Source organism: Chenopodium album, chromosome 1 (assembly GCF_948465745.1).
Source record: "Chenopodium album chromosome 1, dcCheAlbu1.1, whole genome shotgun sequence".
Classification (NCBI taxonomy): Eukaryota; Viridiplantae; Streptophyta; class Magnoliopsida; order Caryophyllales; family Amaranthaceae; genus Chenopodium; species Chenopodium album.
In genome coordinates, this window is record NC_137834.1 from 2,081,338 (window position 1) to 2,108,226 (window position 26,889).

The 26,889-nt window shown below is 40.1% G+C and overlaps 1 protein-coding gene across 1 annotated transcript; it reads left to right on the plus strand.

Moving 5' to 3' along the window:
• Positions 1–761: 761 nt before the first annotated feature.
• Positions 762–26,889, plus strand: LOC145564010 (uncharacterized). The gene is made up of 8 exons (XM_081624382.1): positions 762–1,109; positions 4,420–4,524; positions 5,299–5,415; positions 5,583–5,678; positions 22,872–22,976; positions 23,384–23,449; positions 25,980–26,399; positions 26,524–26,889. The coding sequence occupies exons 1-8, from the start codon at positions 762–764 to the stop codon at positions 26,647–26,649; spliced, it is 1,383 nt and encodes a 460-aa protein (XP_081480508.1). The 3' UTR covers positions 26,650–26,889.

Below are 26,889 nucleotides of genomic sequence, written 5' to 3' on the forward strand. Positions count from 1 at the left end.
TGAACTAAACTGAGTTGAACTGAACTGAACTGAACTGAACTGAGTTGAACTGAATTGAACTGAGTTGAACTGAATTGAACTGAACTGAACTGAAATGAATATTTTATAAGAGAAGGAAATTAGGAGTTGAACTGAACTGAACTGAACTGAACTGATCTGAACTAAACTAAGCTGAACTGAATTTCAATGTAAGAGAACAAGCCCTTATTATAAACTAGAGTAAATATGTGAAGTTGATATATATATATATATATATATATATATATATATATATATATATATATATATATATATATATATATATATATATATATATATATATATATATATAATACTCGGTATATAATAAATAGGTAGTTTTTTTGGGTAGTTGGGTGTTATCAGGAAAAATAATAGTGAAAGTTAAGAGACGTGGAACTTGTTTGGATGTCAAATAAAAAATAAAAAAAAATGGGTGTGTGAGTATTAAGAAGTGTTACAAAATTAACTCTACAATATATATATAAGATGTAGTGGGTACCGATATTACAAGCGGCAACTCATCTCCATTTGCTTGATTATTGTCCAGCGGTTGTACGTACAAGTGGCATCAAAATATATGCTACGCATTAATTCATCATCAAAATATAAGGATATACTTGATAAAAATATATAATAAAAAATGTGTTACCAATCTTACCATCCATCAAATAAACTCAAACATTTGTATTAACTTGAAAGTTGAAACCCTGACCAAATTCATATTCACCTGGCTAGAAGAGATGAAAGAACAAGGGGCGTATCAAACTTGCAGTACGACCACAAATTCCGTAATTTGTGACGATGAAACTTATGTTCCTAGTACTACTACCACCATGTTTAACGATAATACAAGTACTCTTTTATTCCCATCACCTGAGAACACCGGTGGTCATGACCAGTCATTGCATGATATATTTCAATATCTTTCTGAAGTTCCCTTACATGCAACACTACCTCCACCCTCAACCCGACCTGATGATCATCGCTTGGATCTTCCTACAAGCCCGCTTTCAACCCGACCTGATGAGCATCACTTGGATGTTTCCACAAGCAAGAACAATCACTTTTTCCAAGGTTATCTAAATGAGGTTAGTCTTAGAGTATGTAGTTCCTATAGCTATCAATAATAATATATATATATTTTAATTTATATATACGTAGTACTTAATTTTAATTTTAACGCATGTCCTATTCGTAAAATTTTATTTATATAATGTAAGAAAATAACTGTAGTTTAGCCTAAATATTTCCTCTTTCTCTTTATACATGCAACACACTTTTTTCGCGGTATTTAAGAAAAGTGGGGTTCAAAGACGGATCTAGGATTAATGTTTAGGGCGGACCATACATGATCCAGAGTATGAAGTAATAGAAAAGGCTATTAAAAAAAATTCCAAAGTTGCTAGCTGTCGGATTAGAACCCACAATCCCACAACCTACAACACCATTATACATACTAAGGGCCTGTTCATATTTATTGAAATCAGCTGAACTGAGCTGAACTGAACTGAACTGAACTGATTGGAGCTGAACTGAACTGAACTGAACTGAACTGATTGGAGCTGAACTGAACTGAACTGAACTGATTGGAGCTGAACTGAACTGAACTGAACTGAACTAAGCTGAAATGAATATTTATGAGAGAGGGAAATTAAGAGCTGAACTGAATTGAACTGAACTGAACTGATTGGAGCTGAACTGAACTGAACTGAACTGAAAATAAGTAAATATGAACAGGCCTTAAAAGCCTAATAACAATCTCAGTTAAGCACATTTTATATAACAAAAGGCAATAATATAACATATAAACTGAATTTTCTGGGCTTAGGGAGGGCCATGACCTGGGTAGGCCCGCCCCTAGATCCGTCCATGGTGGGGCTCATGTAATTTAATACAATTAAAAGGGTGAGAGATGGTTAAGAGTATAATTTAGTGGGTCAGGTGATTAAAATAAGGAATATAATAATTCCTCTGTGTTCTTTTACTTGCAACACTTCCCTAAAAAGAAAATGTCACAATACTTACAACACACTCTAAAAGGAAAGTTACTTTAGGGAAAAACTATACTATTTCCCTTATTTAAAGCACATGGCCCACTAAATTACTCTCCTAACAACCAGTCATCTTATTTTAAAGTTTATTATATCATGTAAACCCCACCTTTTTTAATTACCGCGCTAAAAGGTGTGTTGCATCTAAAAGAAAACGGAGGAATTACAACTTTTAACAAAACAACTTTCTAATTTTAGTGTGTTGCAAGTATTGTGACATTTTCATTTTAGGGAAGTGTTGCAACTCTTGCAAGTATAAAGAAACGGAGGATGTAATAAACAAGATGTGAAGCAGGGAGGACCAGGCTATAGAAATCTAACTTCCTTACATGCCCTGCGGACCTTTTGTTTACTTACAACCATACAAGCACTAAGCGTCGTTATAAATATTGTATTATCGTGTTGTAACTTAAGTTCTATCATAATCTTATATATAATTGCAGATTCGTTTTAACGAGAAGCCTCCAAAATCCCAATGCTAAACTCTCATTCAATCCCGCCTCATAACTCTAATCCCTCCAAAAATAACTATTACTATCTAATTTTAAATTTCAAACAAAAAAAGAAAAAAAAATACACAAATCCTTGGATTCAAATTAAACTGCTAACTTAGGGCTTGTCTGACATTGTTTTTTGTTTTCAGTTTTTAGTTTTTTTAAAAACAAAAAACCAAAAACAGGAAACAAGAAAAAGGTGTTTTCACTTTTCTGTTGTCAGTTTTCAAAATTATCATGATTTTAATAAGTTTGACTAATTTTTTATTCATTATATGACATATATCATACACTTTTAAAATACAAAAAACAAAAAAACTGAAAACCGCAACAATGCCAAACGAACCCTTAAGAAGTACTACAATCCAACTAATATCGAACATATTTCAAAAAAGAAGGGAAAAAAAAAAATCCTTATCAACTGCTCCGATAACTAATAACTTATACCCATAAGTGCCATAACCCGCTAAATTCTCCATTCCATGAACTCTTGATTGAATAACTACACTTACACATTATAGTAAACCCACTAATCTCATACTTTTCCATTGCAACAACTCTACTGCAAGTCTGCAATACTCCCACATTAATCCATTTTGCAGGAATAATACGTACATATAAAAAGAAAAAAAAAAAAAAACCAAAACAACAAAGGTCTTATACTTTGTAATCGTAACAGAGAAAAAGTTTTATTGTCAAGGTAAGTTTTAATTCTCTATTGGAAATTTCTTGGATTTTGTCATTAAACTTTACTGATGAATGGTAAATCGAAGTAATTTGGTTGAATTTATGTTGTAAAGATTTTTGATTAATTGGTTGTCCCAAATTGATTTAAAATGCTTTGGAAATTTTTTGTTAGGGTCTGTTCTCTTACGTTGAAATTCAGTTAAGCTCAGCTCAGTTCAGTTCAGTTCAGTTCCTAATTTCCTTCTCTTATAAAATATTCAGTTCAGTTCAGCTCAGCTCAGTTCAGTTCAGTTCAGTTCCTAATTTCCTTCTCTTATAAAATATTCAGTTCAGTTCAGCTCAGTTCAGTTCAGTTCAATTTAGTTCAGTTCAGTTCAGTTCAGTTCAGCTGAGTTCAATCAATGAGAACAAGCCCTTAATATTTGTTAGCTTAATTTTTCTAGGATTCTGGGATCTTTATGTAGTATGTTTTTGGCTTTTAGTTTATGGTTTTGCTTATCCTTCCAAGTAGAGATAACAATATAATTTACATATATTTTTACTTTATTATACTTTATTATATACATATATGATATATCATGCAAGTTTCATGTTTACAGATAAAGTATAGTTGTTTTTTCTACTCTAAATTTGATGTGTGTATGTTTCATCATTTTATGATTTATTGATTTATATTTCAATTTGTTTGTGTAAGTAATCAATAATTATTTGGTTTTTTTCTACTATTATTTTAATATTTTTCCTAATAACACATACTACCCCAAAAATCTACCTATTCCATAATATAACTGCACATTTTTTTTTCCCAAAATTATGTGCACTTCAAATTTTCAATTTCACCAAAGTTTCACTACTTTTTAATTTTCTTTTATAATTTCATACATTCCTATCAATAATTTAAAATGTGACATTTTTATTACCTCAAAAAAAAACATACGTCATATTTTTGTTTTCTTTTTAGTTATATTTTTTAATTTTAATTTTTTTTATGTTATATTTTAATTTTTTAAATCTCATTAATAGTTAGAACTCGTGCATTAGTACGGGCGCATACTAGTTCCCTAAATGTGGGAGCAGCTAGTGTAGCACAAGTTGAATTGAATTTGGACTAGGTAGTTGCAACTTGGTTCAATTTCTGACATAATAACATTTGTATGTATATACAGGGACTAGAAGTCAAGAATTTGGATGTAGACGAAACACATTCAAAAGGGAAGCAGCATATGGAGCCTGGTACAATGCCCATACACCATCACCATGATTCATTGAGAGTGAGATTATAATATTGCAATTTTCATCTACTTTTGTTGAGCCCATGAGAAAACCCACATGTGAGTGAAAGTGTTGTTCCACATTGAACGAGTATAAAAGTGAAGAGGAATATTGGGATGTGTATCCCACATTGAAGAAAAAGTTAAAGTTATATCCACTCTATAAGGCTAAGGGGTTACTCCCCTCATTGTCATATGGTTTTGAGGTGGAACCTACTTGGTCGTATAAAGTGAACAGTTGTATCAGGTGTGGCCCAGACTCGCATATTAACTTTCAATTTACAAAATATTGGTTTTTATGCTCGCAAATAAAAAAAGAACGGAGGAAGTAATACATATTTTAAAATTATATGTCCGGACGAATCTAGCAACCAATCAAGATCTTACAAGAATATAATTTCTATGTCCGGACGAATCTAGCAACCAATCAAGATCTTACAAGAATATAATTTCTTGGCGTCTAACTGAAAAATGTTCATGTATATATGAATGTACTGTGTATAATTTTTTTGTCCAAATGTGCCTTAAAAAACCTAAATTTGATATGCATAAATTTTGAACATAATGGGTACACTAATTTTCCAAAATAATCAAAATTTTTATTAATTCAAGAATCAATTTTGCACATTTAAGTGGAAAAAATATTCACATTTAGTTAAAACTTTTGCACATTTCATATTTCTCATTTTAAGAAACCTCTCATTGAATCCGAACCTTAAAGATAATTTTTTTTTTTTTTTTTTTTTAACAAAAACATTCATTTTACAAATATAGGGACCAAAGAGCAAGCATAATAAAGATTCAAAGAAAGGGCATTCAAAGGGAAAACAACTTCTAGATCCTAACGAGACTCACACGTCTGATCAAGAATATCAACATGAATCATTGAGGGTGAGAATTATGCAATCTTCATCATCTGATCTTGTTATATTTGTATTCAACTAATCAAACTATTTCATGATTACATCCTCATTTAAGAGATGATCTTTGTGAATTAGTTAAACTGAAATTTCAACAGATTTTGCTAATAATTGTGCTGTATATATGTACATAAACAGAGACGTTCACAGAAACAAACAAATGAGAACAGACGTAGGCAGCCGGTCAATGAAAAATTCAGAGCAGTGCAAGCGTTAATTCCCAATTGCGACAAGGTACGGTTAATTGGTGTACTGTATTTATTATTCCGTATAACAATGGCAAGCGTCGTCAAAATGTGAGTGTTTTTTTTAGTATATGTTATATGGAATAAAGTTTATTCAACACTAATGTTTGTGAGCTAACAATGCTAAGACAATGGGAGTGGATTTATGGCGGTGAGATGGTGTTGGTGAAGGTGGCAATGAGGTGATGTTGGTGGCAGTGAAGTAGTGGTGGCCTGGAGGCAGGGGCGAAGCCAGGAATAAAAATCTAAGGGAGCAAAGACTCGATAAAGTTAACAAAAAAAAATTGTGCTTAAATGGGGAGTCGAGTTTGAATCTCTCTCACCATGCAAATCTCAAACTACCAACTGTGCTACCATTGACAACATGTTGTAATAGCTAAATATTTACTATTTATTAGTTTCTTATGGAGACCAAACTACAAAATATACATATTACCTTTTGGGCCACGGGGGGCCGGGCCTCGATCAGCCCCCCTGGCTACGCCCATGCCTGGAGGTGAAGTGGTGGTGTTGGTGAGGAAAAGGGGGTGAAACTAAAGGAGGGTAGTTGTAAGAGATGCACGTGACCAAGTCAACGCCGAAAAAAAGGTCAAAAATCAGAATCCGGCAAAAGGTGTGTGTTCGCAACAGAAATTTAAATTCAAGTGCGAACTAACAAAAAATAATAATTATAAGGTGATTTTTTACACAAAAAAAAAAAAAAGTATTTTATAAGGAGGTTTTTGATAAATTTTTCAAAAAATAATTATATTTTAGAGATAAATTTTATTGTTTTGAAACGGATTTATTTTTTATTAGAAATCAAAAGAAGATGATACACAGCAAAACTAAGATCTCAAGTTGTTCAAAAATAGTGTGAACGTCATAAAAAATTGAGGGAAAAAATATATACTTGTATGTAATTAAGAAAACAAAAATTATTGCCTCAAAAAAAAAAAAAAAAAAAAAAAAAAAAAAAAACAAAACAAAAATTATTGACATGCATCTAGCATTCTAGCTACAATTGTGTTTCAAAAAAAAAAATAGCATTCTAGCTACAAGCTTAAATTTCCAAAATACTCATCTCAAGGAGTGAAGAGGCCGAGTTGGGCCGGGATGGACCCGGATTAAGCAGTCCAAAAATCTTGCAAAGAAAGCTAGAAAATAAATAAACACGAGTAATACGGAAGTATAATTTTACGATACTTCCTCCGTGTTTTAATAAGTGTTACACGTTGAACAGTATATAGTTTTAGACAATTTAATTGACTTAAATAAAATAAGAGGTACTTGGAGTAGTTAGAGTATTAAAAAATTGTAAAATAAAGATAGTGGGGTTAATAATTTATTGAAAAGTAATGAATGTGAGAGAAGAGTAATAATAATAATAATAATAAAAAGTAATAGTGAATTTGAGTGGGGATCATGAAAGGAGAGATCGAGAGAGATATAACATTAAAATGTAGCTTTTGCCAAAAAAAAAAGAAAGTGTAACATTAATAAAAACACGATCTCATTTGATAAGTATAATTAAAACACGGAGGGAGTATTGTGATTTGTGAGTCGGGTTGTGATGTGCATGTATATGTTGCTAGGAGCCTAGGACTAGGTGCTACAACCTCACGGCCAAGGGCGGATCCAAAAAATTTTTATAGCTTGGGCCGAAGTTATAAAGCATTTCAAATAATAAAGCCATAAGAGATATGAGTTTAAGAAACCAACACTTAAAAAAAAAAAAAAAAAAATTGTGCAAATCTATGATACAAGTACTAACCAACTAAACCTACTATAAAACTTGAGTATTTGTACAAGTTTTTTTTATTTATATAATACCAAAATTTGGGCATTGGGGGGCCAAGGCACGGGTAGGCCTCCCCTTGGATTCGTCTATGCTCACGGCTACAAAGGATAGTTAGATTGTCTCTCCAACAAGATGTAATTTTTAGCGATATAAGCGGGAGATGCTCCGCAGTGCAACATCTACTCGACGATCGTAGTTTATGTCTGTAGGTCTCAGGTAATTTTCTAATCCCGTCTTTTAAATCTCACAATATTTTTTTTACTAGAAAATATTAGACCAGCATTTTATTAAATCAAACCGAAGTAAATAATCTATTAAAATGACAAATATTTAATTAATTAAGGGAACGAGAAACCAATGAAACATACAAACCCCAACTTATTTCAATTTTACATTCTATCTTGGTTGTATTAATAAGATGAGTCAAAGTGTTGCTCGTCCTCAACATGTTTTTTATTTAATCTACCACTTGCAATTTTGCAAATTATTTAATTAATAATGATTATTCATGAAGTATAATTAGGCCAAAAAAAAAAAAATCGCCATTAATATTTTGGAGGTGTACGTGTATTAAACGAAGTAGCTTACAAGTCACAGATAAAGATATATAGATAATAATTGCATATTGGCAATATGAGGTTATCATTACATGAAAGCGATGTAACTATGTAATTATATATACATGATGGTGTTACCATTTTTTGTTTGTATATACCCTTTTCAATTGGAAATTCTAGGCTACTAAAATTGTGATTAAATGTGTATTTTTGGGTGTTTAATTATATAGCCAATAAGTTAAGAGCGACTGAGAAATTTTGGTGTTTAATTTAACATTAGCCGCACAAGGAATGGAATAAAGTAAATGCCTAATTCTTAGAAAGCAAGATTTTGTGAATGTCAAGAAAAAAGGTATAACTCCGTATCAACCTTATTGATAAAGTCATATGCTAAAATCCTAGCGTCCTCGTTATATTTACTGGTATGGAATTGATTAAGTTGATATTAGTATTATTTCGTACGCTTAAAAACTAGATTTTGATGGTTAAATTCATTAATAGATTCTTGCAAAACTTTATTCTTATGTCCTATTTCAAATTGATCCCTTATCACCTTATTATATGGTTTGGTACTCAATCCATGTTAGGGGGTAAGCTTTCAAGCCAAAATCAATCGCGAATCTTTGGAGAAAATAAGCGGTATTCTCACAATCATTTCAAGTGTTGCTATTAGGGCACAATTTCAATTCCATTGTCTCTATCTAATCTTTGGAAAAAAGAAGTGGCATGATATTCTCACAATCTCTTTCATATGTTGATATTAGGTCACAATTCCAAATCCATTTTCTCCTAAATGTTCATTGTATCGAGTCTATATAAGGGGCAATCATTAGTAAGCAAGAATAATCCACTATAGCTAAATTTTTTTAAAAATGTATTTGTTTCGGGGTTTTTTGTGATTCCCTCGGATACTGGTCACGCTCTGCTGGCAATGAGACTCGGACACCTGCAAAATAACGAATATTCCGGTGTACGGAATATTCGCCTCCGACGCTCAAGTTAGTGAACGGAAACGGAAAAGGCTAGAGAGAGAAAGTAGAGAGAAGTTGGAGCGTTTTGATGCTCTGTATTTATGTTATGTCGCAAAATCCCCCTCCCATCATAAATGATTGGGGTATTTATAGGGGTGAGAACATGTACCCCTCTAGGGTTTATACCCTAGAATTTCGTGACATGATTGGCTGCGCAATCAGAAGTCGCCACGTGTCGTAAGGGGCGCCGTTTTACGGCTTTCAAGGTTTTCTCGGGATTTGGGCCTGAGGTCATCAGGGCCCTTTTCTCTTTCTGATTTTAGCATTGGGGCATTTAGAGATGGCTGACATGTGTCACTATGACCAGTGGACACGTGTCACATTCTCATAGGGCCACGTGTCACCTGTTTATTGGGCCACGTGTCACTATGAGATTGGGCCACGTACCTGGGGTATTTTTACCCTAAACATTTGCCCCTCAGAGGGGGTGGCTCGTACACTTACTGGCCGCCTCCTCTGATCTTGCACTCTGGACGTCCTGGTACTCTGGAAGGAGTTGATCTCCTAACTGACCAGAACGGCCACTTTAGTGGGACTGGACGTCCTGGTACTCTGGGAGGAGTTGATCTCCTAACTGACCAGAACGGCCACTTTAATGGGACTGGACGTCCTGGTACTCTGGGAGGAGTTGATCTCCTAACTGACCAGAACGGCCACTTTAATGGGACTGGACGTTCTGGTACTCTGGGAGGAGTTGATCTCCTAACTGACCAGAACGGCCACTTTAATGGGACTGGACGTCCTGGTACTCTGGGAGGAGTTGATCTCCTAACTGACCAGAACGACCACTTTAATGGGACTGGACGTCCTGGTACTCTGGGAGGAGTTGATCTCCTAACTGACCAGAACGGCCACTTTAATGGGACTGGACGTTCTGGTACTCTGGGAGGAGTTGATCTCCTAACTGACCAGAACGGCCACTTTAATGGGACTGGACGTCCTGGTACTCTGGGAGGAGTTGATCTCCTAACTGACCAGAACGACCACTTTAATGGGACTGGACGTCCTGGTACTCTGGGAGGAGTTGATCTCCTAACTGACCAGAACGACCACTTTAATGGGACTGGACGTTCTGGTACTCTGGGAGGAGTTGATCTCCTAACCACCCAGAACGGCCATATATCTTCTTTGGGGTAATCTGGGCTTCCATGATTTCAGATGTACTTCCTGGCTTTCTAATCATGCTTTGTACGTCTGAGAACTGGGCGGACGCTTTTCCTCTTAGATTTTCTCAATTTTTGGAGACTAAGTGCTGAAGGTGTTAATTGTTCATCTGGTCTCTTTCACAAGTTAACAGAACCCTAACGTCGTCCTGGCCCTTTCTTCGAGTGATTTCTCAAGAAATTACCGTTTGAGTGTTTAGGCGGGAAAGATGGTTTTACCATTTTGCCCTCCTGAATTCACTCTATAAATATGGGAGGTGAATTCTCATTTTCACACTTTACCCAATTGTGAATTCTAGAGAGAAGTCAGAGCGTTCTAGCGAGAGAAAGTTATTTTTCCCTTAATCTTCAAGAGCGCCGCCGTGAGTTTGAGTTTTCCGGGCATTTTTGAGCTTTCCGGTCAATCTTCAAGAACTTCACCACCACCTTCAGAACTTTCAGAACGTACAGAGGTAGGCCGTCTACATCTTCTCTTTTACTCGTTTTCTTTTTCTTTTACTTCAATTCTGGATCCATACTCGGCTTCGTCCGACTCTTCTCATGAGGCCGGCCGTTCGCCTGGGACTGAGGAATCTAGAGTGGACGGAGAAGAGTTGTCTCCTCCCTGGAGTGAGTCTATGTCTGATGCGTACATACTCACCCCCACTTATTCTTCTCTGTCCCAACAGGCAATGGCGAGAACCATGCGTACGCGTGAGCTTAACGCGGCCAGGAACCCAGACGGAAGTCTGGTTCATCCTAGGGTCCCTTATGACCCTAGTGATCCAAGTACAATGGTGGAGACTGACTCCACCGCCCAAACAACGACCGCCTCCACTGGCTCTCATCACTTGGCCGTGGAGGTCACTTCTTCCTTCGAGGAACGTCTTAGAGCTGAAGGCGCCTCGTCCGCACCCGCTCCGGAACTTAGGTTCCCTCAATTTGCCAATTCAGTCATGGATGGGGCTGAACTGGTAGCCTGTATGGACAACCCTTCCAACCCGGGGGCGGACGCTTCTGGTTCGTCCGTCCCTTCTTCTCAACCTCGGCCTCAACTGGGTGGGGCGGACAGACCCTTGACAGGAATCTCAATCCGTGAACCGTCCGCTCTGCCTATTCGCAACGCCCCTCCTTCGGGAAATGGGGCGGACGCTGCCAAGGATAAAGGCAAGCGTCCAATGGTCGAGGAGGACGTTCCTTCTTCGATGGGCGTCCCAAGCTCAAGGGGCCGAAGCTCGGCCGAGGCAGCAGATTTGGACAGAGTGCTGTCTTCAGAGTTTGGGAGTGCCCCTTCTCACCAAGTGGAAGAGGAGGAAGTTGAAAAAGAGGCCGTGGGTGAGACAGCCGAGGGCGAGGAGGCGGCCGAAGAGACCGTCGCCAACATTGATAACTTTAGGGACCCGTACGCCTGTACAATTGGGGAGACAGCCCTAAAGTTTTTAAAGAAAGATTTTGAGAAGTATAAGGAGTCCCTCCATTTGGGGGAGGGATTCGAGATTCAAGTCCCCAGGAAGGCCATTGCTGTGGCTATCTGGGATGAGGAGAAGCCGCGCAAACGAGCGTTTTGCGTTTACCGGGCCGCCTTTGATGTAGGGCTCCGCTTCCCTCTTCACCCATTCGTCCGGACTGTCCTGGACGAGTATGACATCGGCCTCTTCCAACTGACGCCAAACAGTTGGTTGAACATCTTTGGGTACTTAGTGACGTGCATCGCTAAGAAATTTACACCAGACTTTGCGGTCTTTTGTGAGATGCACTCACTCACTCGGCTGGAAAAGGAGGTGGATGGTTGGCTTATCTTGAGTGCAACCAGGGATTACATGGTCGTGGTCGACCGTGTCAGTAAGTGGAGGGACTGGAAGCACCGTTTCTACCGTATCAAAACTCAGGACGCGGAGTTCAACCTCCGCATGAACAGGTGCCGTCCAGAGCCTATTCAACTCGGACGCGGAGACCTCAAGCCTGACAAGCCGCCCATCCACCCAAGCCACGAACACCAGCTCGAGTACTTCAAAGTTAATCGAGTCAGGCGGGGCAACAAAACTGAACGGGTCCCTAGCCATTGGGTTCCACTTGCCAATTGGCTTAGGGACCCTATCTTCATGTCTGCGTACGGCCTGTACCAGAACATGCCCCAAGGTGGGCACCTAGATATATAAACTTTTCTGTACGCACATAGAATTCTTCAGAAAAATATTCTAACACTTTTGCCTTCTGTTTTTGCAGCGGAGGCGTACGCTATGCTTGACTCGGCCCAAAAAGCGGAGGTTGAGATGTCCGAGGTGGACTTGGCCAGATACAAGGCTCGCTTCAAGATGTACGAGCAACTCAAAGAGGTAAACACTTAGCTTATTTTTTGAATTTCTCATTTCTTAATGCGTCCGCTCTGCTATATTGGAAGGAGCCTACTTCCTGAGTTTGCACGGACGCTCTATGTCCGTTCATGCATGCTGACAGGGAGCTCCTTTCCCAAATCGCACGGACGCCATCAAATTGTTCTGACTTGGTGTTTTTGCAGACCTCCTCTTCCACCCCGAAGGCCAGGCGGAAGCAGCCGGCCACGTCCACTCCTGATGCGAACGCATCCAAGAGGAGAAAGACGGTTGCTTCCAAGACGTCTTCTCAAGCAGCGGCCATGGCAAAGTCGCAGACTGCTACAACGCAGTCTAAAGGAGAACAACCCCGGCTGACACAAAGCGGGGCCTCCAAGCCCACGGAACCTGTTGCTGGTCAGGTCCGTGAGGAGTCCGTCCCTTCGGACGGTGGGGATAGGTTAACCCCAGAACAAATGACCGGTCGCTGGATCGGGACGGTGCTGGTCAACCCACCGTCCAGCGACGCTGAAGGGAGCCGTCCGGAAGAGGAGGAAGCTCCTTTACCGCCTCCTCCCACCAACCGTTCTCCTCCAACCTTCTCCACTGGTTAGCCATCTTTTTCCTCACTTTTTATAAGTCGTAAAATTCAGCTAACTTCTCTTACACGGTCGTCCGCAGATATATCAGAGGAGATGCAGTTGAGGGTACCCGGCCAGTCACTGACTGGCGCGGACAGGAAGGCCATGCGCGAGGCCATGGTTCGCGCGGTCCCACAAGCGCAGCGTGATAAGCTGCGGGGGATCAACGAAGGCTTCCTCGGCCCCATGCTGAACTGCAGTGCCGAGGTAGACTTCTATCTCCTTATGTTTTTGCTCTCCAACACTTAGCCAACTTTTTATATTTTTGACTGAGTTTCTTCCTTCTGTCCGCAGCTCTTCCTCCGTTTGAACGCCTTCCTAGATTGGAAGGACAAGGAGAATGAACGGTTGAAGAACGCTTGGATTGAAATCAGGAAAGCTGAGGACGCTGTAACTGGGACGGCCGCCGTCCAAAGGGTACACTTTGAGACCCAAATAACCGCGCTGTCCGACAAAGCGGCGCGGCAAACAGAGGACCTGGTCAAACTGGGCCAGGCACTCGAACAGGAGTCCTTGGCCAGGGAGGCCATGAGGGTTGAGAGGGACGAGGCCGTCCTGGAAAAGGAAAAATGGCGGTTGGGCTTCGAGGCGTCCGAGGCCCTGAAGAGCGAACTGAAGATGGCACAAGCCAACCTTAAGTCTGCGCTAGATGAAGCGGACGCGTTGAAGGCCGAGGTGGAAACCCTAAAGAAGTCCCTTGCGGACTATGAGGAGCAACTTAAAACTCCTCGGCCGATCAGCGTTGAAGAAGTCATCCGCATCGAGCAAAATGCAGAAGACAGGCTTAAGGCATACTTCTATGATGCCTTCAACTTGATGGTGGACGAAGGTGAAGCCGCCTACTACGAGGAACGCTTCAAAAAGCGGCTTCAGTACGTCTGCCTTAAAGAAGAGGCAAGGAAGGCCGGCATGCCTCCTCCAGAACTAGTAGTTACTTCCCCCGAGTCCGGAGAGGACGGGGATGAGGAGGAGGAGGAGGCGGACAAGAAGGCTGCCCCGGCCAAGGACGCCAAGATAGCGGAGGAGCCTGCCACAGATAACACGGCTAAGTAGAGCTCAGGTTCTCCAGCAGCCGTCTGCTCAGCTTTCCTTTTCTTTTTCAGCTTACTGTGTACTTAGTTTATTTTGTACTTTTTTTTTTTTTTTTTTTTTTTTTTTTTTGAGGCCGCCTGTACAAGCGGTTATGTAAGCATTTCGGCCGCCTTTGTGCGGTCTTATTAATGAAAGCTTTGTCCGCCTTATGGCGGCTCTTCTGTTTCATACTTGGCAATTTTTTTGCAAATTTTATGCTTTTTGCAAGTTTTCCGTACGTCTCAGTATTATGCCTTTTCGTACGCTTCTAGGGGTATGCCCCTTTATTCGGTGTTCGCCTAGTCCATTTTCTAAGTGGTTTGATTAACTTGGTAGTTTTTATGCCTTAAAAGGGCATGACGGCTAGCAGGTTAATCAAATCATAGTAATGATTGCCCTTGGGCTAGGTGAAGCACCGAATTAATTTAATCGGCCGTTCGGCTATCATTGTACGAGTGGTCCGTTGAATCTATCGCTCGGACTTACCCTAGAAATCCTGAGTATTATCTCAACTCAGAGATTCCTTGATTGGCCGGGCTAAATGCCTAGGTATGCCCTTGCCCTATTTATAAAGGACACTTGTTCTCTACACAAGTTCGGGATACCTTGCCTCAATCGTCCGCCTAGATTTGGGCGGACGCATTGATCTCTGAATTAAATCAGCTTCTTTTTTTTTTTTTTTTTTTTTTTTTTTTGTGTGGCCGAGTTGCTATATTGGGAGCAACCTTGCTTCCTTTTTGGTTCGGCCATTCAAAAAGAATGATAGGCCGTGTTACTACATTGGAAGCAACTTTGCTTCCTTGTTAACTCGGCCATTCAAAAAGAATGGTAGGCCGCGTTACTTTATTGGAAGCAACCTTGCTTCCTTATTAACTCGGCCTTTAAACATAAAAACACCAAACAATTCAACAATGCCTGACTTTCATTAATTTTTGTCAAAAGTACATTGTTGTGGCCGTACGGCTTTAATTACAAGGCTCGGTCAGTAGACCTAGCTGTATAAACAGCTTTTTGGCTAAGTACTTAAAGAAACCAAGCTCAAACATGATACTTTTTCAAGTTATCAGTGTTCCATGTCCGTGGGATCTGACGGCCATCAATTGCCTCAAGGCGATATGTGCCGTCTCGGACTTCTTCCCTGATTCTGTACGGTCCCTCCCAGTTTGGAGTCAACTTGCCGTCCTCATTGGCACGACCAACAGCTTCCATTTTTCTCAACACTAGATCCCCCATCTTGAGCGGCCGCTTAGACACTCGGCGGTTATATGCCCTTGTCATCCTTAGGCGATAAATTTCATGCCTAAGCGCCGCATTGCCCCTAGCTTCCGGAAGGAAATCTAGGGCGGTCTTCATGGCCTCCCAATTGGCCGATTCATCATAAAGCATTACCCGCAAAGTGGGCTCATACATTTCAATTGGGAGTACGGCCTCAGCTCCATAGACCAAAAAGAATGGAGTCTCCCCTGTAGAACTCTTTGCTGTTGTCCGTATGGACCATAGTACATTGACCAGCTCGTCTGCCCATAGGCCGCCTGCTTTTTCAAGCCTGCGCTTGATCCCATTTGCAATCAACTTGTTATAGGCCTCAACTTGACCATTGGCTTGTGGTCGGCCGACCGAGGCAAAGCAATGGGTAATGCCTTGGTCGCCCAGCCATTCTTTGAGTTGACGCGTCTCAAATTGGGGTCCATTGTCGAACACCATTGACTGAGGCACCCCATACCGAGTGATAATGCTTTTCCAAATGAAGGCCGACACATCCGTCCATTTAATGCCCCGGACGGCCTCAGCTTCAACCCATTTGGTGAAGTAGTCTACTGCCACCAATACATACCGTCTCTGGCCGGATGCAGGAGTATACGGTCCCAAAATGTCCATGCCCCATTTGGCAAAGGGGAGTGGACTACTGATGGCTGATAGGCTATTTGCTGGACGATGAATAAGGGTTGAAAATTTCTGGCACTTGTCACATTTTTTCACCATTTTCATGGCGTCCGATTTTAGGCTCGGCCAGTAATATCCCAACTGTGTCGCCTTTTCAGCTAAGGCTCGGCCTCCAATATGCGAACCACAATGCCCCTTATGAAGGTCATCCAACACATCATGCCCTCTTTCGGGAGTTATACATTTAAGGTAAGGCTTCACAAAGGCTCTTTTGAATAGCTCTCCGTCCTTCATCTCAAACCAGGCCGCCTTCCTCTTCAATAGCCAACCTTCTTTCGGATCGTCCGGAAGTATTCCATCCCTTAAGTAGGAAATGATTCCGTCCATCCAGGTTGAACTTCTATCTATTATATGAACGGGCTCGGCATCAATGCTCCTTTTTTCCTTTACCTCCCAAAACACTGATCTAGGAGTATCACATGACGCCGAGGAAGCCAATTTGGAGAGGGCGTCCGCTTGATGATTCTCTGAACGGGGAACTTGCTTGAGAGAGAAAAGCTCTAGGCCTTCGGCCTCATTTTTAACTAGCTGCATGTACTTCATCATGGCCGGCTCCCTGGCCTCAAAGCCACCATTGACCTGATGGACTATTAGCCGGGAGTCCGAGCATACTTCAATTTTGGTTGCCCCGGCCGCTTTACACATCCTTAGGCCGGCCAACAATGCTTCGTACTCAGCTTCATTGTTTGACGCTTGGAACTGAAACCTCAACGCGTACTCATACTTGTCTCCCTCAGGAGATTCACATATAATACCAGCGCCACACCCGGTCGCTGTTGCACTACCATCCACAAACACTTTCCAAACTCGGTCCCCGGCCGGCTGAAGATCAGGCCGTGTCATTTCAGCCAAAAAATCTGCAAAGGCTTGCCCCTTGATTGCCTTCCTTGGCTCAAATACAAGGTCAAAACCTCTGAGCTCTAAGGCCCACTTGAGCATGCGGCCGCTCGCCTCCAAAGTTGAGAACGGCTTCTTCAAGGGTTGGTCTGTATAGACCACGATTGAATGTGTTAAAAAATATGGCCGCAGCTTCTTAGATGCCATGTACAAGGCCAGGCCAAATTTTTCAATTGGAGGGTACTTCAGCTCAGCATTGTGAAGTACATGGCTGATAAAATACACTGGGACCTGATGGCCGTCTCTTTCAGCGAGAAGGACGGCACCTAGAGAGTGTTCAGAGATGGCAAGGTAGATGTATAGTTTCTCATTCTTGAACGGACTGACGAGGCGAGGCAATGTATGCAAGTGATTTTTCAACTGTACAAATGCTTCCTCGGCCTCCTCTGTCCACTCGAACATGGCTTTCTTCTTTATGGTTTGAAAAAAGTAACGGCACTTATCCCCTGACCTTGACAAAAATCTTCCAAGGGCTGCTAAACAACCGGTCAGTCTTTGCACTTCCTTGACTGTTCTTGGAGACTTCATGTCAAGGACGGCTTGAATTTTTTCAGGGTTGGCCTCGATTCCACGTTGATCAATCAAAAATCCGAGAAACTTGCCGGACTCAACACCAAATACACACTTCTTTGGATTTAACATCATCTTATGCCGCCTGAGTTCGGCGAACGTTTCTCGTAGATCCTTGAGATGGTCGGCCGGCTCTTTTGACTTGACAATCATGTCATCAATGTACGCCTCCATGTTACGGCCGATCTGGTCTCTGAAGACTGTATTAACCAGCCTCTGAAATGTAGCAGGGGCATTCTTGAGGCCGAATGGCATAACCTTGTAACAGTACAACCCCTGCTCGGTCACAAACGCTGTTTTCTCTTGATCTTCTTCCCACAAAGGAATTTGATGGAATCCGGAGTATGCGTCCATGAAGCTCATGAGGGCGTGTCCGGCTGTAGAGTCAACCAAGCGGTCGATCTTAGGCAAGGGGAAACTATCCTTAGGACACGCCTTGTTCAAGTCCGTGTAATCCACGCACATCCTCCAAGTCCCATTCGGCTTTTTCACAAGAACTACATTGGCCACCCAATCTGGGTAAAAGCATTGCCGAATGAAACCGGCGTCCAGCAGCTTTTTTACCTCTGCTGCGGCCGCCTGATTCCTTTCTTCTCCGTGATTTCTCTTCTTCTGGCGGATAGGCTTTATCAAAGGATTCACGGCCAACTTGTGCACGGCCAGGTCAGGGCTTATTCCTGGCATTTCACCAACTTCAAATGCAAACACATCTTTGAATTCTCTTAACAGCCGCACTAACTCATCCCCAAGCAATTCCAAGGCTATAGTGCCGACACTAACTGTCCGTTCTGGGTGGTTGGAGTCAAGCACTATATCCTGGTGGCTGCCGGCCGGCTGGGGCCTCAACTCATCTGGCCGGCCGACAGTCATTAGTTGCTAGGCTTCCTCTGTCCTGGTCGCCTTACGCTTCTGGCCGACCTGGTATGCTGGGAGTGAGGCTCCTTCCTCCTTTACCTCGGACAACTTTGGGCCGCGTGCTGTTGGCTTCACGGCCAGCTGATTACATTCCTTGGCCATTTTCTGACTTCCTTGAATTGTTCCGATTTTTCCGTCTGACCTTTCAAACTTGAGCAACATCAAGTGAGGCACTATGACCGCCTTGGCTGCATTGAGAGTAGGGCGGCCAAGGATTACGTTGTACCCAGTCAACTCTTTTACCACAAGGAAACGGACGACCATGTCTCTTCCTTCCCCCTTCTGCCCGAAACGGATGGGAAGGTCAATCCGTCCGACTGGATGAATGATATTCCCCCCAAATCCTACTAAAGGATGAGTTATATCTTGGAGAGCATCTTCTGGGAAGCTTAAATTCCTCAAGGCAGAGAGACTTATGATATCGGCCGAACTGCCCGTATCAATCAATACCCGTCCCACCTTCAAATTTGCTATTTTCATTACAAAGACCATGGGATCATTGTGCAAAGCTCTGACCTCACCACGGTCAGCTTCACTTATGATCACTTCAGGAAATGGCTCGGCTTTAACAACGTCCATTTGCATCACATTTGACAGGTTTCGAGCGTCCTGCTTGATTCCTTTCATGGTAGGGCCGCCTGAGGCAAAGCCTCCTGATATGACGGCCACAAAACCTGAATCAGTGCTATTCCCATCATCTTCCTTGTCATTTTTCTTTTCGCTTTGTTGCTTTTTCTCGGACATGTTGTCTGTCCGCTTGAAGGTGAATTTGGATTTGGTCACATAGGGTTTCAGTAGACCCTTGTCGGCCAACTTATCCAACAGTCTCTTCAAATTGATACACTCATTCGTGTCATGACCCACATCCTTGTGGTAATGACAATACTTGTTTTTGTTCCTGTACTGGGCTGAGCCTCTCAGAGGCTGAGGCTTCTCAAACTCAAACTTGTCTTTTATCTCCATCAAAATAGAGTACCCATCCTTGTTGAACTCATACTGAGGCTCGTATGTCTTGGTTTTCTTTGACTTGGGTTGCTGGTCATCAGCTACCCAGATTTCTTTTCTTTTGTTTCTTTCTTTCTTTCGACCGGCCGAGTCTTGCCGAGAAGATTGTTTCTTCTCAGCCCCCTTGGCCGGCTGTTCTGATTTGGTGAGCGAACAAAAATCCGCGGCCTCAATATAGGCTTCGGCTTCCCGCAATACACCTGCGTATGACCGAATCTTTTTTCTTACCAAATCAAACTTAAAACCATTATGCCTTAATCCCCGGAGAAATTCTGAGTAAGCCATTTCGTCCGGAAGATTATGAATTTGGGCTTTTTCTTGGTTAAACCTTTGGACGTACGAACGTAGTCCTTCATTCTTTTCTTGGACAATTGTAGCCAAGTTGAGACTTGTCTTTCTTGGTGGGATGTTGTATGAGAAGTTTCCCACAAACAACAAACTGAGGGTGGTAAAGCAATTGATGCACCCGGCTGGGAGGCTGTTAAACCAATCCTGAGCTACCCCTTTGAGAGTGGCCGGAAAGCATCTACACCATGTAGCATCATCTACACTTTGCAAGTACATCAGATTCCTGTACGAGGTAACATGCTCTTCTGGGTTGCCCGTACCATCATAGGCACCCACTAGTACACTCTTGACTTTTGCTGGTTGAGGAGATGCTAATATGTCTTGCGAAAACGGAGGCGGCTTATCTCCCAAATTCAACAAACGCATCTGCCAGTCAATGGGCTGAGGCTGAGCGGACGTTCCAGCCAGGTAGGGAGTCTGGCCGAACATCTGACCATACGGCCCATTTTGCCCAAAAACTTGGGGAGTTGGTTGCATCCACCCATTGAGTACCTGAGGGGGCTGATATGGCAACGGCTGAACTGGTCGGGGAGTAATAGTATGACTCTTGCTAGAAGCAGCCGTGTTGGTGTATTGGGAGAAAGATTGGTTGGAGACTCCCTCCGGCATGGTTGGGGTAGAGGCCGTGTCAGAGTATGCGGCCCTCTCCCTTTGTTTGTGCCGAATGTAATCCCTTGCATCCTTAAAACGCTGGGACGGTTCAGCCTCTACTCTTTTTGGCTGTCTGCCCTTCCCCCCAGCCGACTGTGTTTTCGCCAGCAGGTCAGAGAAATTGGTCCGAGGGACTCGGGGAGATCTTCCGTGCGGACGACGGAATGGGGTATTACCAGCATCGGTTGCATTGGTCTTGTTGTTTGCTTTCTTAGAGATACTTCCTCCCCCTTTTTGCTGGACAGCCGCTAACTCCTTGCGGAGCTTAGTCAGCTCGGCCATTAAAGCAGCCGGGGAAGGTTGTTCGGCCTCTTCAAATGAGGCGGTCAAAGGATTGCTTGAGTGTATGGTAGTATGTATGTCCTCTACATATCCATCTTCGCCTGGACGAGGTCCAGAATTAGGTGCCTGACCGTCTATTGCCATAACGGACGAGTATCCCCACAGACGGCGCCAGATGTTTCGGGGTTTTTTGTGATTCCCTCGGATACTGGTCACGCTCTGCTGGCAATGAGACTCGGACACCTGCAAAATAACGAATATTCCGGTGTACGGAATATTCGCCTCCGACGCTCAAGTTAGTGAACGGAAACGGAAAAGGCTAGAGAGAGAAAGTAGAGAGAAGTTGGAGCGTTTTGATGCTCTGTATTTATGTTATGTCGCAAAATCCCCCTCCCATCATAAATGATTGGGGTATTTATAGGGGTGAGAACATGTACCCCTCTAGGGTTTATACCCTAGAATTTCGTGACATGATTGGCTGCGCAATCAGAAGTCGCCACGTGTCGTAAGGGGCGCCGTTTTACGGCTTTCAAGGTTTTCTCGGGATTTGGGCCTGAGGTCATCAGGGCCCTTTTCTCTTTCTGATTTTAGCATTGGGGCATTTAGAGATGGCTGACATGTGTCACTATGACCAGTGGACACGTGTCACATTCTCATAGGGCCACGTGTCACCTGTTTATTGGGCCACGTGTCACTATGAGATTGGGCCACGTACCTGGGGTATTTTTACCCTAAACAGTATTCTATTATTGTGTGTTAAAAATTAGGTCATGATTTATATCTCGATCTTGCTATTGTTGATGTGATCATCAGTCCATGTTGAGGGCGTTCTTAGTTTTTGAAAAACAAAACTCATCAATAACCAATGCAAAGAAATAAAATGGTATTTATGCGAATTTATTAGGTCATCATGGTTAATCCACAATGACCTCCTAGTTAGTTGTTCATGGACATGTTAATACTTAATACTACTTAATAAAGATAACATGTTGTAAAATACTACCTAAGAAAAGGTAAAACGTTGTAAAATACTACTTATACCGGATTTTCACTGTTGACCGACCTCAAACACTCTTGAAAACAGCCGCTTTCACTCCCAAAACCAGCCCAACTTGCTTGAAATCGCCTCCACCACGCCTAAACTACCTTCCAACCCCAAACCCACCACCTCCCACCCCCAAAACCACCATCTCAAAGCACTAATCTATCCTCACCAACTTGGAACGAATATCCTCCAACCACACCGAAAATAACCTTACCACCTTGAAAACCAACCCTCGCGATGGTACATGGGTGTTTTGAGGTGGATCAACGTCGTGAAATTAAGTCAATGCTGAGAATTCTGTCAAAGGTAGTATCTTACAACATTTTACCTTTTAGTCGGTAGTTTCTTACAACATTATTTTATTAGGTAGTTTCTCGCAAAATTTAGATTTTATTAGGTAGTTTTCACAAAAAGTCCTTAAAAAAATATATATTTTTGTGTTACATATTAGGACACAATTCCAAAATCCTTATCGCTTTTGTCAGTTGTTTTTCATCCACACAAATTATAATTATAAAAGCATTTAAACTCTCACATCATTTTTAGTAGATGGTGATATAGAAAAGGGGCTCATGGTAATAACTTATAAGCAATATATATGTAATTTCACACATAAAAAACTCAAATAAATTACAAATACGAATTACAAAGAATACACATTTTTTAACAAATTGTCATTACCATTTTATCATACCACTTCATAAGTTCTAATGAAAAATTACAAAATTTGGGGAATGACAAGTATTGCCATCACCCTTTTTTTTCTTCACAAAAGTATATACATTCAAAGATTTATAACCACTAAGGTGAACCTACTAAATAAGCCGTTAATTTTCCATCTAAATGAGTATAATAAAACTACCGCCTATCACCTATCAAACAAGCCGTTAACTTCAGTTACATACCTTTATTGACTCTTGGATTGTACTTGGTAAAAAAAAAAAATTATCTTTTTGTTAATATTAATTAGTTTCATAATTTTTTTTAACAGAGGGAAAGAGGTGAAGAAGAGGAAAATCAAAAGCAAGGTACAGCAAAATCAGGTGTATCAACAAAAAGGAGCAGGGCTGCTGCTGTTCATAATCAATCTGAAAGAGTATGTCCTCTATTTGTCTGCTCTTTGTTTCTTCACATATATAGCCTCATTTATCTTTTGTTAGCATTTTTAGTTGACATGTCAGCATCAATATTATGTCAATGCTATTTATTTATATTTATATTTTAAAGGAACATCACTATCAACCTTTATAAGGTAATGATTGGAGGATTATTCCTATAATTAGTTGTTTGCTAATTACAGTTTAATTAAAGATTAAAGGTGACTTAAAAGTGGTTCTTTGTAATCATATTCTATCATTCTGGCCTTGACACTAATTGGTGATTTATTTTATATTGATATATTTATCTTTTTTTGTTAGATTTGCTTGACATCATCATCATGTCATCATATTTGTTTTCTTCTAATTTCATGAATAATTAATCACATGGTAAACATGGTTTCAGAAAAGAAGAGACAAGATCAATCAAAAGATGAAGACATTGCAAAAGTTGGTTCCTAATTCAAATAAGGTATGTATTTCCTACTCTCTTACAACAATTAACTTCTTTTGTACAAAAACGAAAATGAAAATGTGGGCGAGTATAAGAAAAAAAAATAATAAAGTAGAAAGACATATGAGTTTGAGAAGAAAGAGGATAATGTAAAAAAAAAAAAAAAAAAAAAAAAAAGATTGAAATGTATATGGTTAAGGATGCTTATCGACAATAAATTTAAGTAGAAAGTGCCTAAAAGCATAAATTTGGTAGAGTAATAAAAATCGTAGGGAGTATATCTGAATTGAAATGCTTAGCGTCGGAAATGATGCTCTCACGACCTCAAGTGCATATATGACAAGTGTCAGGGGTAAAAGAGAAGGTGTTCTCCCTCATTTATTTCATGATGTCAAGTGTATAACTAGTGTGTTTAGTAGAAAGAAAAGTGTCATTTACTCACTAATAATGGAACCTAGTGGAACCATTTCTTTAGTACTTTCAAGTGCATAACAAGTGTGTTATCTAAAAAGGCAAGTGTCATCCACTCGCTAATGGTTGCACTATCCTTTGTACTTTGCGGTGCACACAATAGTAATTTATTGTTTAATCTAAATTAAGAGTGTGTGGTAATTAAAATTACAACTAAATAGGATTCAATGATAATAAAGTCTTTAAATTCATGATGTTGATAGGCCAAGTGAATTTAACAAGTAATGAGCATCGCAGCCACTAAGACCTGGCAAATTGATGGAAAATGTCTCCTTCAAATCTTCATTTATATTTATACAGGGAATCGAAATGACACCTTTACATTATCTTCTCAATATTATGGTTCTTGATGCCTCTAGCTAGTAAGTAGCAATTGTGAATAGGAGAATAAGCATTTAAATCTTTTCTAGTGTTGTCAACCACTTTGTGTTAGGTAAGTCCTCAATTCATGCTCCAAGATCACTATACTTTAATTTGTATATATTATCAGAAAATTCGAATAAAATCGAATAAAATAAAAGTATCATATGTAATTTGCCACACCATTATTAGATAGTATGGTGTGACTGGTGTTCACACATACATACTTTATGTTACGTCTTGATGTGTATTTTTTTTTTAATTTGTTTGAAAAGTGAATCCATAATTTTATAGAATATTAACTTTGACAAGAAAATGTAATGATGATTGAATTATAATTTAGTGGTAACATAAATGATGTGGCGCTGATATTATATGAAGGTAAAATCCGAGTAAGATAAAAAAAAAAAAAAAAAAACAATGGAATTTATCAAAGCTACAGGGGTTAAGAAAAGCAAGGCAATTAAAATGGGAATCTATGTAAAATGCAACATCTTTTACCTTTGAGCATAAAGAACCTAAAAGTCTAAAATGGGAGGGGCCATGAAAGACAAGTAATCTAGTGGTTTTGGATTTTTTGGGGCATCCATTTATCTTCTCCACATAGTTTAGCAATTTGGAAACATATTTGATATCACATTCTACGTATATTTGATGTTAGCCACATATTATTTTTTTTACCTTTTTTTTTAAAAAAAACATATACTCCCTCTGTTTTTAAATACTTGTTCCACTTTTTATTTGCGGCTGTTTTTAAATACTTGCTCCATTTTCTTGTTTGAAAAGCTTTTACAATATTTAATCAATTTCTCTCACCTAGTGGTCCCAACATATATTCTCTCTCCTCCAATTCTCTCCACTACTTTTGTTTTATAATTTTTTATTCTTCCACCAACCTCACTACCTCCATATTTTATTACTTTATCTAATTTCTCTTAAAACTCCGCGCATGGAGAAATTGAGCAAGTATTTAAAAACGGAGGGAGTAATACGAATTATAAGATACAATATTGTTAAAAAAAATAAATTGAATACAGACAGAAATTGTAAATATTTTGACCAGTCTTTAATAATAATAGCAGTCCAATATGTTTATACATAAATTTTTCTATTAAAAAAAAGAAAAATTGTTGGAGGGGCCTGCATGTTTCTTCATATCTATTGGGATTTGTTTTTTGGCTTTTAATTTGGTGGCTATCAATTTCGGAAAAAATGCTCCCCTTTTCTATTTCATAAATAGAGAACATTGTTCATTGAGGTCCACCATCTTGACTATTTGAAGCAACTTGGGGTAAGAATGATTCTAACAAGAATAACTACTTCCTATATGATTTAAAAAAAAAAAAAAAAAAGTTGATATCCTTTTTTGGTTGCAAAGAATTCGATAGAGATCAAGTACTTATTGCATAGTAAGATTAAAGTATGTAATAATTATTGAAAATTGACGTGCAATTTCTTTTAACCAGTCACCTTATTTGTGTGACATTCAAAGTGTTAATCAAGTGTTGTTTGCACTATAGACTTTTAGAATAATAGCGCACTTTAACAATAAAATTTTGAACCTTTGATCTTTGGTAAGTGTCCCAATCTAGTTTGAATTATTCAGTATGTAGTCCATCGTGTCATAATGGTTTTTGTGATTTGCTCTTCATTATACATCATATAATTATGGAAGTAAGGTATGTTTTTAACCTTTGATTACCTATTTTTTTGGCAGACAGACAAGGCTTCAATGCTTGATGAAGTAATTGAGTACCTAAAGAATTTACAAGCACAAATTCAAATGCTAAGCCGAATGAGCTTGCCGCCCATGATGATGCCACTCGCGATCCAACACCAACTACAAATGTCAATGATGGCTCCGATGGGGATGGGGATGGGGATGGGAATGGGGATGGGGATGGGAATGGGGATGGATCACATGAACATGAATATGATGAACCCCATGGCACGACCGCCTAATGTGGCCGGTGTCCCTCCCTCTTTCATGAATATGGCTGCTGCTTATAACATGCCACTAGCGCCAACAACATGTGATGGTACCGGTAACCCTGCTGGTGGTAGTGAATGCATGTTGCCTCAAGGTGCCATGGTCCCGGCTGATCCCTTATCGGCGTATCTTGCATGCCAATCACATGTAAGCACATCAATTTACATTATTATTGGTATCGATTAATTTAATTGTAAGGTACAAGTGCGTACATATAGTACGTTACATATATGTAATGTACGTTACTAATGTAACAATGTTTAATTTGCAGCCGGTGACAATGGACGCATATAGTAAGATGGCTGCCATGTATCAGCAACTACAGCAACAAACACATCAACAACAACAACAACAACAACAACAAACAAACCATCATCATCAAAATGCACCAAGATAGTTCCAATATAGGCTAAACTGCTAAATTTGAAGTACGTTCTAGCCAGGGTTACATATATACGTAGATTATGTTTTTATACTATGAACGTGTCTACGTATATAAAGCTCGCGATTAATGAACTGTATATTTGTATTTATTTGAAGCTTGAAAGTTATTAAATACGGAGTACTACATATAACATATACTTGTACTTGTTTTATTTGAAGGTTGATCTGAAATAAGTTTTGGTATTTATTCGCA

What these genes read in the sequence shown, in the direction of transcription:
- LOC145564010 (XM_081624382.1), top strand. Translation starts at nt 762, where the DNA reads ATGAAAGAACAAGGGGCGTATCAAACTTGCAGTACGACCACAAATTCC. An exon ending in TTCATAATCAATCTGAAAGA is followed by an intron (nt 22,977 to 23,383) that starts GTATGTCCTCTA and finishes ACATGGTTTCAG; the next exon opens with AAAAGAAGAGACAAGATCAA. An exon ending in ATCTTGCATGCCAATCACAT is followed by an intron (nt 26,400 to 26,523) that starts GTAAGCACATCA and finishes TTTAATTTGCAG; the next exon opens with CCGGTGACAATGGACGCATA.